This window comes from Falco rusticolus, chromosome 4 (assembly GCF_015220075.1).
Source record: "Falco rusticolus isolate bFalRus1 chromosome 4, bFalRus1.pri, whole genome shotgun sequence".
NCBI classification, from domain to species: domain Eukaryota; kingdom Metazoa; phylum Chordata; class Aves; order Falconiformes; family Falconidae; genus Falco; species Falco rusticolus.
The window spans coordinates 53,256,239-53,273,084 of record NC_051190.1 but is presented as its reverse complement, the minus strand read 5'-3'; the positions used below and the strand labels follow the sequence as shown (position 1 = coordinate 53,273,084).

The following is a 16,846-nucleotide window of genomic DNA, read 5'->3' as shown; positions in this document are numbered from 1 at the left end:
CAGAATCAAAGTATGAAGCAACTTGCAGGATAAAGACTGAAAGGAGCTAAGAGCCTGTCAGAAGACAAAGAGATTGCTCCAAAATCAGTTTAAGTCAAGGGAAGATTTCTGTCTATGGAGAAGCTAAAGCTAAGGAGAGGGATACGTCCAGGTACCCATCTATGCATATACATACATTTACATAGGCATATGTATTATATATGTAAATAACTATCATCCTTCATAATATGCACTTCTCTCCAAAAATCCTCAAAGTAGTGGTTAACTGGACTTTCCCAGGAGATGCCACTGGGAGCTGCTAACACCCATGCACCCGGGCAGTAGTGCATTTCTGCAGCTGTCCTGCTCCCGTGCTCACAAAACACAAGCTGGCTGTTAGCACAAACCTTCGTCACTCTCAGTCACTCTATCTTGTGACCTTCTATCAGAATGCTTGCAGTGCACAGCCGTGCTGTCAGGTGCCTACTAGGTAAGGAGTACAATGGTCTGTGTCCTGGTGTGGGAGGCATGCCATGGCTGGGAAACATGGACCTTCCAAGAATTAGAGCCCTCCATTCTCCTTGAACCTAATGAAAAGGTTCATTCACTTAATCTCTTCCTCAGTCATATGATGCAATATGTCTATCAAGAGATTCATGGTCTGGCCCTTTCCCTCCTTGTTCCCCTTCCTCCCACAGCCAGAATGAGAAGGAAGGGGGAAAAACAGAAGATGTATTAATGAGAAAAAAAATAGAGAAGGAATTATTCTGTCGGCTCTGAAACCCGTGAGCACTGACTCCTCTGTACGGGATGTGTGATGTCCAGGGAACATTGCACACACGTGCATAATTACTCACATGCACATGTGCACACACACATATGCACATACACATCTGGGAGGGCACCGCCACATGTCTCCTCTACTTAACTGCCCATTTTTGTGAGACTTGTGGGTATCCAGTATCTCTGAGAACCTCTGCCAAATGAAACTCGTTGGGCCCATAGGTTCACATGTCATCACAGGGGCAAAGAGACAGGCAGCAGGATTGCTTAAGCCTTGGCTCATCCAGAAACCAGCTGTAAGAGATGGAGTAGAGGAGCAACGCATCTGAGAGCCTTTCCATGAGCCTCTCCTGACCCCCAGCCTGCCAGCCCACCCGGGGTCATGAAGGACATCAGTCCCTTTGCACGAGCTCTCCCCTTACAAGTATCAGTCTATATTTTAAACACACTTTGGAAGGGCCTGAATTTCACAGAGAAAGGAGCCAGCACTGACTGAAAATCACACAAATGACACCTGAGGTGTCTCCATCTGTTCTCTCTTAATATTAATAATAAAGCCTAACTTAGCATAGTAGTGCCTAAGGCAAAGTTCATGCCTAACTTAACACCCAGACAGTTTTAATAGCAAAACCTATGCAGAGACCTGAAATTTAGGCAGTTTAGAGAGATGTTCACATCACTTCTCTCACTCTTCCATTATATTGATGCCACCATATTCTTCTGGCATCAAAGAAATTCCCAGGCATCTTTCCTGACATCTTTAAGATCAAGGAAATTTAAGATAAGCCAAACTCTTCCTCATTCACAGTAACAGAAACAGTCTGGGAATTTGAGGACTAGACAGCACAAGTGTATGAATAAATGTGTACAGATCTTATCAGCAAGGTCAGCAGAACCATAGAAATCTCAGGCTCAGGAGAAGACAACATGAGTTGGTGACTTTGGCTGCACTGATTTCAGAATCGTAATTGGCCTTCAGGGTGGTCTCTGTCTCAGTACCTCTATGGCAGCTCATTACTAGTTGCAAAAATCAGTCCAAATGACTATTTCTTTGACAAATGATGCTTCTGCAAGAGCACTTTTCTCAAATCAGCCTTTGCCTTGTAGGCTAGCACCACAGAAAACCAAAACAGACAGACTTTTGCAGAAATACAGATTCCTTGTCCGTGGGGTCCCACAGCTGTGGGCAGGATGAACATGAGGATTTGGGCATGATGGAGTTAGAGCATTTGACCTAACCTTGTTCATCTGGAAGTCAGGCACCCAACTAGTCATCTGGGTTCTCTGGATCACCAACATAGAGAGGTTGGCTGCTACAGAGAGAGTCATTGCAACCAAAGATTGACACCAAAGATAGGTCTGATGAATCACCATAAGGAAGTGTCAGCCCTCATTCATTGACTAGAAAGGGAGCTGAGATGACTTTCTCAGATTAGATGTCCAGCTCTGAGATGGAGTATGACGAATACTGCTCAGAACGGCTGCAGTGTGTAAGCGCAATGTACATCTCTACAACAGAGTGAACAAAGTTCTCTTCACTCATGGTCTCTGTCGTACTGACTCATGTGTGTCCAGCTGCCCTGGCTGTTAGCCTTACCCTGTGTTGTGGGTTTTTTTGAAACAGCGAGTCAAAGCTCACTCCCGCACAGCTTTTTCTCCTGTACCTCAGGCTCTGCGCAGGGACCCCACACTGTACATCGACATGGGATGTGTGCAGCCTGCCTCTGCCAGAGACTGCCAGAAACTGCCTTGTCTGCCAGCTTTCTGGTTCTCATCTGTCCAGGTCACCAAACTATTTGTTTAGGCTTGTGGAGTGCAGAGAAGGGATGTGACCAGGGGTCCCATGTCCTAGGGACGTGCTTAAAGCCCCTGAGTGCTTTTTTTTCTCCTGGTTTATCACAACTTCATTAGATAGCCAAGGTCTTGCATATTGCTCTACCCGCCTTGTACTAGAGATGGACAAAACCAGGCATGCAAGAATCCACACAAGAGCCTGGACTGCCCTATTCCTGGAGCCTGTGAGCGGGACAGAATTTCTCTATTTATTCTGCCTGAGTACCAGTGTCAGAGGCAACAGGAGCCACACTAGCATCACTGCTTGTGGCAGGCACCACTGCTGTATCTGTGGCTGTAAACACCTGCTAGACTATATGACCCTTAAATTAACTCTATAACTCTTAATTTAGTTTCTGTACTGCAGTTTGGAGACTCTTCTGGTAAACATGACAGTTTACTTGTAATTTTAGTGGAGCTGTTAGAACGCTGTACTGAGCACATACTGCCTCGTATCACAGCCGAGCTTGAACCTTTCATTCACCAGGAGACTGAGCCTGCACATTGTGTCAGGGGGACAGATGGACTCAGTGCTCCTTTCTGTCACAGACTTCCCGTATGCCTGTGGGCAAGTTGCACCAAGGATGCCGGTGGCCACTGAATTAGCATTTCCCTGTCTGATTGCCAATCTTCTGCTAATGTGTCTTATCTATTCTCTTTCAACTCAGTTGTTTGCCCCATCTGTCTGGACTCTAAACTCTTTCAGGCAAAAAGCTAGTTCTCACTGTTCCCTTAGTTCTCTGTTATTTTAGGTTTTGCAATCAGTCCATTAATATCCGTGACCTGTCCTGTTAGAAGAAGGCTGTGATATGGTAAACTTCTTCCTTAGCCAGATGACATTCTTGTTAGTAATGACTCAGTGCTAACTACCTCTTATATCCATTACCTCTTCACAATTCTGATTTAGGTATATTTAATCCAGCCTGGGGCACATGAGGGTGGATGAGATGATTTCTGGATCAAATGATTTAACGATGGTAGAAGCTGGTATACCTATTCCTGCAAACCCACAGAGGGATGCATCTCAACTAACCTAAGGTGTCTAATAGTTAGACAGCTAAATCTGTGCTGCTTAACTTCTGTTCTCTCTACAGCTTGTGAGGAGAAATAAGCACTTCGATAAAAGCAACAGAGCTAATCCACTTTTCCTCACATTCATATTCATGGACCAGTCACTGCCATCCACTGACAAGGGGCAGCTCAATAAAATCAGTTAATTGATCAGGCTGCAGCAATGCAGTTGATAAGTCTAAGGCATAAAGCCAGAACTATGTGTCTAAATAGCCTTGCACTTCACTTCTTCTGTCCTTTTCCACTTAGACCCTTGTTGTTTTGTCTGAGCACTTCCACCAGCAAATCTTTCCAGATGGTGAGCAAACCACCCCTCCGCTAATGCTGCAGCCAAACAGCTTTCAGACCCTGGAGATCGGGCTGCCACTTTCTATCGCTTGTAGATTTACACTATTTGTAAAAGGGAGCATATCCAGGCCTTGAAAAAAAATGAGCACGCTTTTTTTTCAAGTCAGCTGGTGAATGGGCTAGGCTGGACCGAGCTTCCCATCCCTGCATCCCTCGCTGCCAGAAAATAACAGGCTATTAACAACACACACTTCAAAACAGCTTTAGTTCATCTTCCTGGCATCTTCAGAAGGGTACTGTTCTCAAGAGCCTTCAGGACGGCTCTCTACCACCATTACAAAGCCAGTCCACAAGGAGACTGTGGTATGCAGGATGAAATGAGGTACCCAGCTCTCCTGGTCCAGATCAGTTAGGCAAATTATATCATGACAAATGCATCTGGACTGCTCTTTCCATGGGAGAATGTGCAATACATTGATACCTCCTAAGAATTCCCTTCTAACTCTCTTCTGAGGTAAGGGGGTTTTCCTCAGCTTTTCTATACATATGTGGAATGCAACATCAGGGCTTCAAGCGATAGGCTTTTAAATTCACTTTTTAAATTCAGTCACTAAAGTTGTAAAGCAATGCCCACCAAGATTTTCAAAAGGGCCTTTCAATGGAAGTATCCTCCTTCAGTATTCTACATGTCCAGGTAGCTCATAAAATGCCTAGATGCTCCTAGCCTTTAGAAGCATATCCAAAGGAAGAAAAAAAAAAAAAAAAAAAAAAAAAAAAAAAAGACAACGAAGCTGGATTCATCTGTCTAAAAGGAGTTATCTTTGTCTGACCTAGTCATTCAGAATCCTTTTGCAGGCAATGGTGAGAAAACTGGCACAGCTGGGATGTGATTCATCTCATCTGAAAGTAAGTGTCTAACATATGTCAGATGAGTTTCATCTTATTTCTCGCCAATAACTCTAAAGGAAACTTGGCTAGAGACTGCTAAAGCTGCAACATTGTTCTCCCTCCGAAGGACAGAAATCAAACCTGCATCTCCCTGAAATCAGCATTAACCAGATTATTATGCTTCTAAAGGAACTGTGGGTCTCCCAGCAAATTCTACAAATCCTATCTGATGCCCAGTGGCGTTTCCCCCCATCTTCACTGGGCTCTGGATGGGGTCCTACCTGTCCAGCAGAAACTTAGCCTGTCTCGTTTCTTCCCAGCTACTGGAGGCTCATAAAAAAAAAAAATGGAAAGGCTCCCTTAAATGTGTCCCTCAGCCTGCAAAGGATTTAGAGTTGCTTTCTGTCATACCACACAAGACTGTCTAGCAACAGGCGCTATTGTTGTTCTTCTGGGGGCAGAGGGACAAACTGAATGGTAGGCTTGGCAACTGTTCAGGGAGTCTCATTCCTGCCTTCCCACCCCTGAGTAAATATCTCTATTAGACAAGGTGCATCCTTCTGGAAGCCAAAGAAACTCCTGCTCTGCTCAGTGCTGTTTGGCTTCATTTCCCAGGCTTGGCTGTAGCACAGATGGGCTCTGTCTTTCCTCACCGCTCTGTCCCACCATGTGAATTCTGTGGAATAGCAGTGACTTCTTTGGAAAGCTGAATGTGCGTAACCACTGCCATGAAACTACACCTTCCGGCAGAGATGTGGAGGAAATATGAACCCGGATAGTGAAAATAAGAGATATAGACCAGGAAAAGAGAAAAGGTTTTCGCTTTCAGAGAACTGAAAATAAAACATCAGAGGAATTCTCAGAAATGCTGATACAACTCTTGCATCAATAGGAGTTACAGTCCCCTCTGCTGAGATAGCTGTCACTATAAGGAAGCCAGAAATTCATTTTATATCTCTTTAAAAAGTTTTGAGATGAAGTTCTATAACAAGCTTGAGCCAAAGACTTGTGGATGTGGTTGGAGGATGGTGGAAGCCACTGGATTTGTTTGAAGATAAGGAGTTTGAGGAAGATGCATTTGTGCTCTGCAGTGTGCTGGATTAGAGGCAGGATTAAATAAATCACAGAGAAAGCTGCAAAACCCTCAAGCTGCTTGGGCTTTCAGCAGCTATGCTGAGACATGACAAAATATGATAGAAGGTGTGAATTTGCTGAGGAGAGGGGTGGCCTCGAGGTTTTTAGTACCAGCCTGGATGGCACGCATGTTCCTGCAATAGCACACCACGGCTGCACCCCATTCCAGTACACCAGTGAGTACTACGCACTGAACAACTTATTAAAATACAGGAAAGCGATGGAGAAAAAGTCCAGGACTTGATTTTACCCATGTGAAACTGCCAGGCAATGGGAATGAGACCTCATATTTTAACAGCTAGGAAATAGGCAAATGAGCAAACTCTCAAAGAGGATTTCACGTCTTGGGTATAATCTGACTAAACTGGGATGACAGCGGTAGAGATAGCTCTGAGCTGGTTGCCTCAGCTCCTCTGTAGTCACAGAGGATTTGACCAGTCAAGCTCAGTCAAATGACAGACATGAATTGCACCATAAGTTCCCACTTCTCCCAATCAGTGAAAGTAGCCAAGAGCACCTGGCTTGGATGGAGACATTTAATGGGCAAAATGAATTCCACCCCAAGGCTTTGCTCCATTGCCTGCAGACAGGCATCGAGTGCCACTGAGATGCTCTAGGCTTTTCCTGACTGGCCTCCATCCGCTGCTGAGAAAGTAGCATGTCATCAGTGGATTGTATACAATCTCTGCCAGGCCTCTGAGGACAACCAGGGTGCCATCAAGCATCTGAACTGAAAGCAGAACCTATGCATGGGCTCCTCATGGGAACCTGGGCATCTTCATGTTGGGAACAGATGTCTTTCCTGGAAGGCATGCTTCAACTGAACACTAGGGCTGATGTATGGCAACCAGGAGAGTTTCCAAACCTGTGACAGACATGAGGCCAGGCCAGAAATGTGAGGGTCTACCATGATGTGAGTTCAAGGGACCTCTGAGGCACTCTCTGAGCCCTCTAGGCAAACCTGCTCCAACACACTTTGAGCCTACAGAGCCCCATGGAAGAGGAGAAATGACCAGCCCAGACACCTGGGATGCCTTGCGAGGCCTGTGATGTGGGAAGGGAACCAGCCCATGTGCTATGACATGGCCTTGTTGGTGAAGCCTGAGAGTGTGCAAAGATGCAACAAGAGAAAAGTATTTCACACCGATAAAGTGTGGAGGAATATCCATATTGGAAAAGAGAAACAGTATCCCTGCTAAGAATTATCACTATACTAGTATAAAGCATACCTGACTATTATCTATACAGAACAGAAACTGTGATGAGGAGACCAAAGGCACCTTGAAGTCCTTTGATGGCCCAGGCTCTACAAATGCAAAGCTCTCTCTGGGTATCGGCAACATCCGAGTAGGAAGGAGCCTGTGAATATGCAGGTAACAAACAAGAAGGGACAAACAACATCTTTGTGATGCATAACGCTCTCCCCTGGTTTACAGGCTGTCTTTAAAAGCAGTCCCCTATGTTAGGAGTTCAGAACAAGGGAGTTAATGTGTTGGTTCTTCTCCCCTCCCCTTGTTTTTTGCAAGTGCCAGTAGAATTTGGAGCAAACTGATGAACTGACGAATTTTTACATGTTGTGCTACAACAATAACAGGACTTAAAGCAAACCTTGCCACTCTTAAAGGGACAGAAGGGGAGAAAAGCATTATGAATGGCCTGAGCTAGACGGAAACAGTTGGCATAGACAGTTTCAGGAGTGGCTTTTCTGTCAAGCCAACCCTGGGCTTGATCCAGCAAAGTTGGGTATGTCATGGGAGGGCTCCTGCCCTCACAGACTTTCCTGAGTATTCCTCTCCTTTCAGTATTAAGCCCCACTGAACTGTCTTGGCTGTTATGGACCTTGGACTTCATTTGCTGCTCAGTGGTGTCAGCAAAGCAGAGACAAGTTTAGTGAGACAGGATGGGAGCAGCTCTTGCTGCAGCCTTGGGACTGTGCCCTATCCAGCCTTAGCTGAGCATGTGGACAAGACATACATGCTCTCACCAATACTTCTCCCCTGGCTATTTACCCTTCCTTTCCACTGTGTTTCAGTGGTTTCAACTGGCACCATCACCCCAGCACCTGCCACCACCTGACTGGGCAGAAAGCACCATGCTTCACATCACCAGGGTGTCTGTTTTGAGCCTAGAAAACCCTTCTCCTTCATTGCAGCAATGGTCTCCAGACCTCCTGCATGCTCCACCTCTCCACTTCCCAGCTGCACTCTTTGGCCCTGCAGGGTTCTCTTTGGGATCCAGAGCAAGCTTACGAGCCCAGCCCTGCTCTGGGAAGGAAATTCAACATGGATGTTGGTAAGAGTAGGACCGGTCTCTACCTGCTCGCAGGAGGCCCTGGGGATGAGACTGCGTACTCAGTGCACAGCCAGCTGCCTTCACCCTACTGCGCACGGCTCGGCTCTCCAAACAGAGCATCCGTGACTCAGAGCCCGGAGGATTCCCCCTGTGACACGCTTGTGCAATGCTTGTTAAGTGCTGTCATTATGCCAAATAAACCCCTTTGAAATGCGGCCGGGCTATTTGAATCATGCACTTGAGGAAAGCAAGCACAAATGCTGACCAAGGGGGAAGGAGGCACATCAAGCCAGGTTGTCCCGTTGGGCTTTGCTTGTGCTCCCATACATGCAAAGCAAAAACATCTGTCCCTTGCGAGGTCTAGCACAGAACAGCCTCCTTCCTCCGCTGCTTTGCACCCATGCTGAGCACTAGCGGTACGGGAAGCGGTGCAGAGACCGGCAGTCCCTGTCTGCAAAAGCAGCAGCATTGCTGCAAGGCTGGAATTGACTCATCCCAGTTGCAGGAAGCGGGATGTGAGCAGGAAAGGGATCCCATAGATTTGGGATGGAGACACCAGTGAGTCAGTCTCATTTCCCCTGGTACAATCAGCAATCCTTGATTTTCTTTCCTAGGAGAGGCCACAGAATCACAGCTAAAGTGAAGGCTCCTCCAGCCTGATGCTTTAGAGGGAACAGTCAAAAAGCCTTTTGTGGCCAACAGAAAGCAGGGCTATGAGCATGCCCCTGTTCCAACTACTCTACTGACAGCAGGCCCAGCTGTAGAGCTGAGTCTGGAAAAAGAAATGCCACGTGCACAAGTGAAATGGCTCATCGAGCCAGCACAGGAGCTCAGAGAGAACAGGACCCCTCCACTTCAGAAATGCCTCCTGCCCCTCATGCAGTTGTGTCTTTACCCTGCCCTGGTGCTGTGCACTGCAATAGCACCCACTGACATGAGGTCTCTGCAGAAAGGTCTTTAGAAAGGAGAAGAAAAGACTTGTGTGTCCTCAGTAGAGCTTGGTGCTACACCCAGCCCTGCTGCAGGCTTATTGCAATGTCCTGGGCAAGGCCTTTAAATTCTTCTGCCTATGCTTAACTGAAAAATGGGAATAAAACACATCCTCTCCCTTCCTGGGCACATATCAGAGCTTAAGCCATGTTAGTAAGTGCTCTAAAGTTTTCAGGCAAGAAGTCTTAGAGGTGTTCTAATGTCTGTAAAAGACATGTTTTGCCTCTGGGGCTACCTGGAAAGGGCTGGGGAGCAAGGTGATTCACTTTGGTTATCTTAGTTAGGAAAGGCTTGCTTGCTTGATGCAATGCCTGTGTCTAGTGCTTTACATATCAAGTCACTGGTTTAACTTAACTAGGTTAACTTAACTAATAAGTCCTCTTAAGATTGAAAGCATAGTAATAATAATTAAAAAAATCAATGAATATGTAGCAGGACAACAAAATTTAATAAAGTGAGTCTAAAATCTGAGTAGATTAAGGTTGTTCTTTAATACACACTGTGCACTCTGGGAGAGTCCCAGCCATCCCCATGTTTGAAACAGGCACTTCTTGCTAAGACCTTGTAAAATTTTCGGTTTCTGCTGTAAAAGAAGGCTCCTTGTGTGATCTTGGTCCAGTCATTTAATCTCACCAGCACAGCTCTTCATGCCTGGACTATGCCAGGAGCAACACAAGTACCAGTAGAGTCAGTTTCTCCAGTCCCACCAAGAAAAAGTGGGAGATGGGAAAATGTTTCCCCTACCCTTGGCACACTACACCCTGTGGACAGACCAGGCAAAGGCTGTTTCTCACCACCTACACAGCGAGATCCCCTTGACCCAGCCGCCCTCTATCCCCATTGCCGCTTGGGTGCAAAGCGCCCGTGCTGTGCTCCGGAAAATCCAAGCAGGTGGGTGAGCTGGTATCTGATAATAGGCTAAAACATCATTCCGTGATTATATGGCTGCCTGGCAAACAGAGCCATGTCAGATACAGTTGTAACACAGATACATGTATATAAAGGCAAGTCCCAAGCCTTGGGGCAAGGGTGGGAGAAGGCTGCATGTGCAGGGATCGCACTGTGTGCGGCTGAAATGCAGCCACCTCTGCAGAGGAGCTGTTTAACGTCACACCTCAACCTACTGCAGTAGCAGGGGAAAGGGAGATGGATGCCACTGCCTCGGAAATGTCAAAATCCTCAACTCCAGTTAATCAAGCAGAGAAGTGGGTAGATGCAATTCATATTTCTGAGCTCTAGAGATTGCTTTAGGAGCTCTGGTACCAACGCACGTGGCTCGTGCTGTCCCTTGGGTGACCTTCCACGGCTCTGCCTCCATCCTGGCTAATGGGGAACGATCACCCCTCACTTCACATAGCTGCTCTCTGCCAAGGCCTGAGCTTCGCTTTTCTCAAGTGCAGAGCCTGCCAAGACTCAGCTTGGTTCTCCAGAATTTACAGCAAAAGGAGACTCGGGTATCTCATGGGATCCAGAACCCACCCCAGCATAAACGGGGGGCTGTTCCACCCACCTCGAGGGGGACAGATCCCAGGAGAGACCTGAACCAGAGCATAAGCCAGGACTTTACCTGTGCACTGCTCTTACTGTGGTGTTGCCACCAAACTCTGACAGTGGCACGTTCAGGTGTTGCACCTGCGTGTTGCTGCAGCAATGCTACCAGTTTGCTTGTCCTTCTGTTGGCAAGGCTCACTCCCACCCCGCTCCCATGCACTTACGTTTCCTGAATTGCAAAAAATAGAGATGGAAAGATATGTTAGATCACATTCTCCAGCCCTTATGGGCTGTAAAGTGGCTACTGCAGGACATCACAGGGTTGGTCAACTTCAGCCTACACGGAATGTGTAAACTGACAGAGCTTCTGTGTCCAGTCTGGGGAATAAACAATAAAAAGCCAAGAGCAAACACAGGTCACAGCCAGGAAAATATTCCTAACGCACATCCCAAACACCAGCATGACATCTCCAGTACCACGGCATTCGCTCTGCTGCTTGTGGCTATGACTCGTCTCCTTGCCCAGTTCATTATGGGGCTGATCTCATCCCACTCCAGTTAGAATGAGACCGGTGTTACAGGGAACAGCAGAGGAGACGGAAGCCCCACCACAACCAGCAGAACAGAGGAAGGGACAGACACCGGTGCCTACAGCAATGCCACCACATAAGGTCCCAGCCAGCACCTATCTCCTCCCAGACACATCCTCTCCCAGTCCTTCTCCAGGCACAGGCTTTAACTACCTGCATCCCTCAGCACGCACCAAGCTGCCTCTCACCCCGGGAAGAACAACATTTGAGATGCCAGTAAGCAGGTTTCTCCCACGGTGAGGAGGTCTGCCCATACTTCTAATTCAGCCCAGAGATCCTCTCCAGTGATCATCTCCCCTACTACCATCCTCCTGGGCTACAGGAGTTGAAGATGCCCAGCACTGAAGCTCCGTGTTCATTTTTATTGCTGGTTTTTTCCTCCTAAACCAAACCCTTCTCCCTTCTGCACCATTTCTGTACTCCGGCTGTCCTCAGACCAAGTCAGGCCACATGTCACTGATTCAAAACCAAAATAAAATGCTTTTTCCATTCCATGTGCAGTCAGCCAGTCAGCCAAGGCAGTGCAAGTTACCTGGAAAAAGTTTTAATTTTGTTCATGCTTCTATTGTGACTCCACATGGACCCCAGACCCCTCCCAGGACAGGGGACAAGTTACTTCTAATCCTTCCCCACACATGAATTCTGCTTCTGAATTTCCCAAGTCTTCCTTCACTCACTCCACTCTCTCTTCTTTCTTTTTTTTTTTTTTTTTAAACAAACCAAAAAATGAACAGCACTAACATTTGGCAAAAAAAAAAAAAAAAAAAAGATCCCAAACCAACCCACATTTTTGCTCTTAATCTGGCCCCCTGGGTGTGGAAGAGCCTGTTGCTGCTACCAGTAGCTCCTTTAGGCTGAACAGCACAACGCTGCACTGCGTTGGAGAAGGTCCTGCGGGGTTACTGTGCCACAATAAATCATGCCAGCACAGCCCTAAAAACTTGCCAGCTCAGCCCCAATGGGTATCAGTACCCTCTTTTTTATTATTTCTAAATCATTATTTTTTAAGCCTATTTCATCCCTCTCTGTAAATGCCTTATTTGGGAATTTTCTGGTTTTAAGAAGCTCCTGTATCTTTCCCCCTCATCATGGTTGAAAGGATGCAGATGGAGCGTGAGAGCATCCCTGCTCCAGGGGATCTTTTCCCTTTTGTTCCACTGAACTTTTTCCAAAGGTACCAGGCATCTGGGTCTGTGTGGAGGCCACCAGCACTGCCTGGCCTGATTTTAAACCTATGCCATGGTGGGACGAGCAATTTAATCAGCTCAGCAAAGTAAAAAGCTCTGTTTAGAGGTAGATAGAAAACACAGTAACAGACACACACCCCCACTTGCTCCCCCTGACAAATACACATTCGATGTTTCCCCCCTGATTTCTTTCCTTTGGGAGGATAATTAACCAAAACCTACTGAGAATATGATGTCTCAGTCCCTGCCTCTGCTCAAATTGTCTTGAAGCTGAAAGCAGCCCAAGTGTCCATACCTCTGCGGACCTTAGAGTGAGTGATGCTTTAATTAGAAACTACTATGGGGGGGACATGACAATTTGGGGATGGTAAATTACAGATTTTTTGCTATAAGCAGTCAAGTCGCTATGAGCTAATATAGGAGAGGCTTTAAACAGGGATGGCTGAGATGAGGTGTTCGTTGCTTGCACTACCAGAATAAAATACTGCTGGCCCTCTCTGCAGTCCCTTCAAAAAAGAAAAACAACAAAAACTCCCCCCCAAAAAGAAAAGAAGGAAATTAAATTAAAATAAAATAAAGCAGCATGGTTGTTTTGCTAAAATCAGCTGGTTTGCAGCAGACCGTCCTCGACTAGGAGAAAAGAAACTGCACCTGCCGGTACCGTGACGTGCACGGGTGCATGGGGGGGACCCCCGTGCCACCCCCTAGCCCCCCCTCCCCCGCCCGCAGGGCTGCCCCCCAGCTCCAGCCGTGGGGTGGCCGTGAGGTGGTATCCTGCCTTGAGGATAAATACAGAGGGAAAAAGGGGTGGGGGTGGGTGTGAAGGGGGATTTGGGCAGCCAATGTCACAGCACCCAGCCTCTTCTCCGACTTCCCCACCCCAACCAGAACCTCCTTTGCATTTCCATGGCCCGAGGGGCTTGGTGTCACTGCGACAGAAACATCTAAACCCGCTGGTGGGCACCGGGGAAAGATGTGTGTTGTGTGGGAACAACCTCCAAAACCAAACAAAACCCCAAACCCCAAAGAGTCGCGGCTGTGGTCCCCCTACCCACACCTGACGCCCTGGGTTGGAGGACCCCCTGCCCCTCTCCCCGCCCCCCTCCCCCCCTCCCAGGGCCGCCTCTCTCGCCTGCGGGGCGCAGGACTGCGGGCCGAGGGGGGCCGGGGACCGACCGCTCTACCCTCGATGGGTGACAAGGGAATATTTATGTTGGTATTAAAGGAATGCGTTTCCTTCTCCAATCAGGAATGCAAGCCGAGTTTCTAATTATAAGTTAGATGGTGGCTGGGAATAAAAGATTGCTTTTTAATGACTCCCGTCCAGGTGCTCTTTCTGCCTGTCTTCCCAAGAATACATTTGCATTTTATTGCTTTTCTCCCATCCCAACGAATTCCCTGCTTTCAGACATACCTGACATAGTTGGAGAGGCTGCCTTCAACACCCTCACCTCTGCACCGCCGGGCAGCGCGGCCGCGGGCGGGAGGGACCGCGGCCCCCGTCCGCCTCCGCCCGCCGCGGAGCGCACCTGAGCCCCGCTAGCGCCCCTCGCCAGGCGGGGGTGGGGTGGGGGGGCAGCCATTAAATGCACTTAAAAAAAAAATTTTTTTTTTTTTTTTTTTTGGGGGGGGGGGGGGATGCTTCTGAGTTATTTACAGCACCGCTTCCGCACGTAGAGCGGCTGCAGGGACCGCGCAGCTTGTTTTCCCCTCCGCGGGCGCGGAGCTGGCAGCTCCCGAGCCGGGCAGCTCCCGAGCCGGGCAGCTCCGCACCCGCGCAGCTCCGCACCCGCGCAGGCGGCGGTGCAGCGCGGAGCAAGAGCGGTTTTGCCGGGGCTTCTGTGCACCGCACACCCGCCTGCGCGGCTCCGCTCCGCTCTCCCTGCGCGCCCGCCCGTCAGCTGCCTGCGGAGCAGGAGCCTTCCTGCGCTAGGGCTTCCCTGAGCCCAATTACCTCCGCGGGGTAATTAGAGCAGATCTTGCAGTTACATGCCTTGCCCAGCACCATTTGCTTTTTGTGGGGGAGAGAGAGAAAAGGCTCTTAAAGGCGTAGGGTGCAAAGCGCGGAGGAAAAAAAAATAAAATAAAAGGAGCTGCAACCCGGGAAAAGAGAGAGAGAAAAAAAGTGCGTTATACCGGGGGAAGGTGGGTGCGCAGGTCCCCGCCGATCTTACGCGGGGCAGCTCCGCGGCAGCACCGGGCACATCGCCCCCAGCCCCGTCCCTGCTCCCAGCTCTGCCTTTCCATAACCAGCCCAGGTTGTTCTGCGTCCTCTCACCTCCTTGCTCTTTCTTTCCTTACACTCCCCCCCCCCCCCCTTTTTTTTCCCTTTCCCCCTAAATATTCCTTAAAGCGAAGGGGAAAAAAAAAAGTTTTCAGCCTTTTGCCCCCCCCTCCTTCCACCTGACTAGCTCGAAATCACCTTGAAATGCTCATGTCAACTTGTATCATTATCTCTTTAATTCAGGCAGCGCCTTTTGTTCTTCACAGGAGAGGATCAAAGCACTTAAAAAAAAAAATAACTTTCCGATCGCTCTCTCTCGCTCTCTCTCTTTTACAGTAGGAGAAGGAGAGATCAGGTATAACCCAGTCAAAATAAACAAAGTGAATGCATAAATAAAAGAGGTGAAATGCAGGTTCTAAGAACTTGCTGGCGCTGGAACAATCCCACCTCTTTAGCTGAGTGGCAACGAAAGGAGAATTTCAAGTCATCTTAAGCTCAGGGGTTGCAGAGAAAACAGAGGAGGGGAAAAATAAATGAAAATGAGAGGGGAAAAAAAAAAAGAAGAAGAATAAAACTTACCACCAGATTGGGTAACTTGACAGAGCCTGACTCAACCCACAAAGAAACAGGAAATATCCAAAAGAGGCCATTGATGAAAAGTTGTCTTTCTTTTTTTTTTTTTTTTTTTAACCAGAGTTGCCAAAAACCTTCCTTTCTTCTGAGGCAGGATGATTATTTTAATAATAATAATAATAATAACAATAATTTAAAAAAAAAAAGTCAAATGAAGTGAACTCAACCCGACCAGGTAAATCCTCTCTTGCTTCCTCTACTACTCTCAAGGAAAAAAAAAATCTCAGAGAGGTAAAAAACTCTTCTCTCAGCCAAGACACTGAAGGCAAATATTAAAAAAAAAAAAAAAAAAAAAAAAAAAGTTTGAAGTAGCTCTCTTAAAAAGGACCCAATCAGCACTTATTGCCAAAGGGAGAATTCTGATGCTTTGGCTTGTTCTGTCAATCAGGAGCGCGAAGTCAGGAATGAGCTAATTGCAAGGAGATAGTGTTTTAATACTCATTAGGGGGCACGTTGGCCCACAAGCCAAGGGATAAAATGTAGTTTTAAAAAGGGGAAGGAAGATTTAGGGGGTTTAAATAGACAGGGGGGACCCCTGTGGATTTGGGTAGCTATAACAACCTGCCCGGATTTCACTCCCTGGGTCGAAGCTACTAAAATGTGGGGAAAAAAAAAAAAAAAAAAGGGGTGGGGGGGAAGTATGATTTTTAACAAAAATTATTATTTTCTCGATTTGCTCCTTCTCACTATTCTGTCTTCTCAAATCCCCGTTTCCTTACAGTGACAGTCAAGATGCATTTCAACTAACTTTCTAGAAACTTTCAGTCGGTTCTTTCTTTTCTTTTTTTCCCCCTCTCCTTTTTTTCATTTAAAAAAAAAAAAAGAGGATTTACACCCAGACATGCATGCACACACACAGACACGCACACCCCCCCAGACACGCACACCCCTTCCCCACCAGCCCAACCAGCCAGATATCCAAGAGCTCCACTGAAGACATCTGCTAAGAAATCAACTTCTTCAATGCAAATCCCAATAAGGCTCATCCAGATCATCGCAATTTGCAGGAGTCCCAGCCCCGGACTTGGCGAAGGCGCTGCTGCAAACGACTTCATCCACCAGATCCACCCCACAGGGCACTAGTAATTGATCTCTTTTTTAATTTCTTTCTCTACATATTGTAACAATTTCTCTCCTTTCAGTGGCGGTGGTGGGGGGTGAGTGGGGTTGGATTGCGTGGTTCCAAAAATCTGCAAGTTTTCAGTGGGGTGGAAATAAGAAAAAAAACCCCACCAACAAACAGAAAAAAAAATTATGATTAGTGTTATTATAAAGATGTAGCTTCTCGAGACTGGGTACGCGGTTAGATTTGCTGCTCCTCTGGAACATATTGTTTAAAGCTTGCTGTATCTGTGAGCAAGTGTCACCCAGCTGACAGGCTTTCTCCTTACCCTGGGTCATTTGAAAGGGGGCTGGAAAGGCGAAAACGAGGGGATGGAGGCACTGGATGAGCTAGGAGATAT

The 16,846-nt window shown here is 47.4% G+C and overlaps 1 protein-coding gene across 1 annotated transcript in view; it reads right to left on the bottom strand.

Annotated features, from left to right (window-relative positions):
• Window positions 1–15,519, bottom strand: part of WNT3A (Wnt family member 3A) — a 91,094-nt gene extending 75,575 nt beyond the window's left edge. Inside the window, exon 1 of the mRNA XM_037385484.1 lies at window positions 15,330–15,519. Within this exon, the coding sequence (XP_037241381.1) occupies window positions 15,330–15,400 (71 nt within the window). The 5' untranslated portion in view covers window positions 15,401–15,519. The remainder of the gene's footprint in view (window positions 1–15,329) is intronic.
• Between the last annotated feature and the right edge of the window lie 1,327 nt (window positions 15,520–16,846).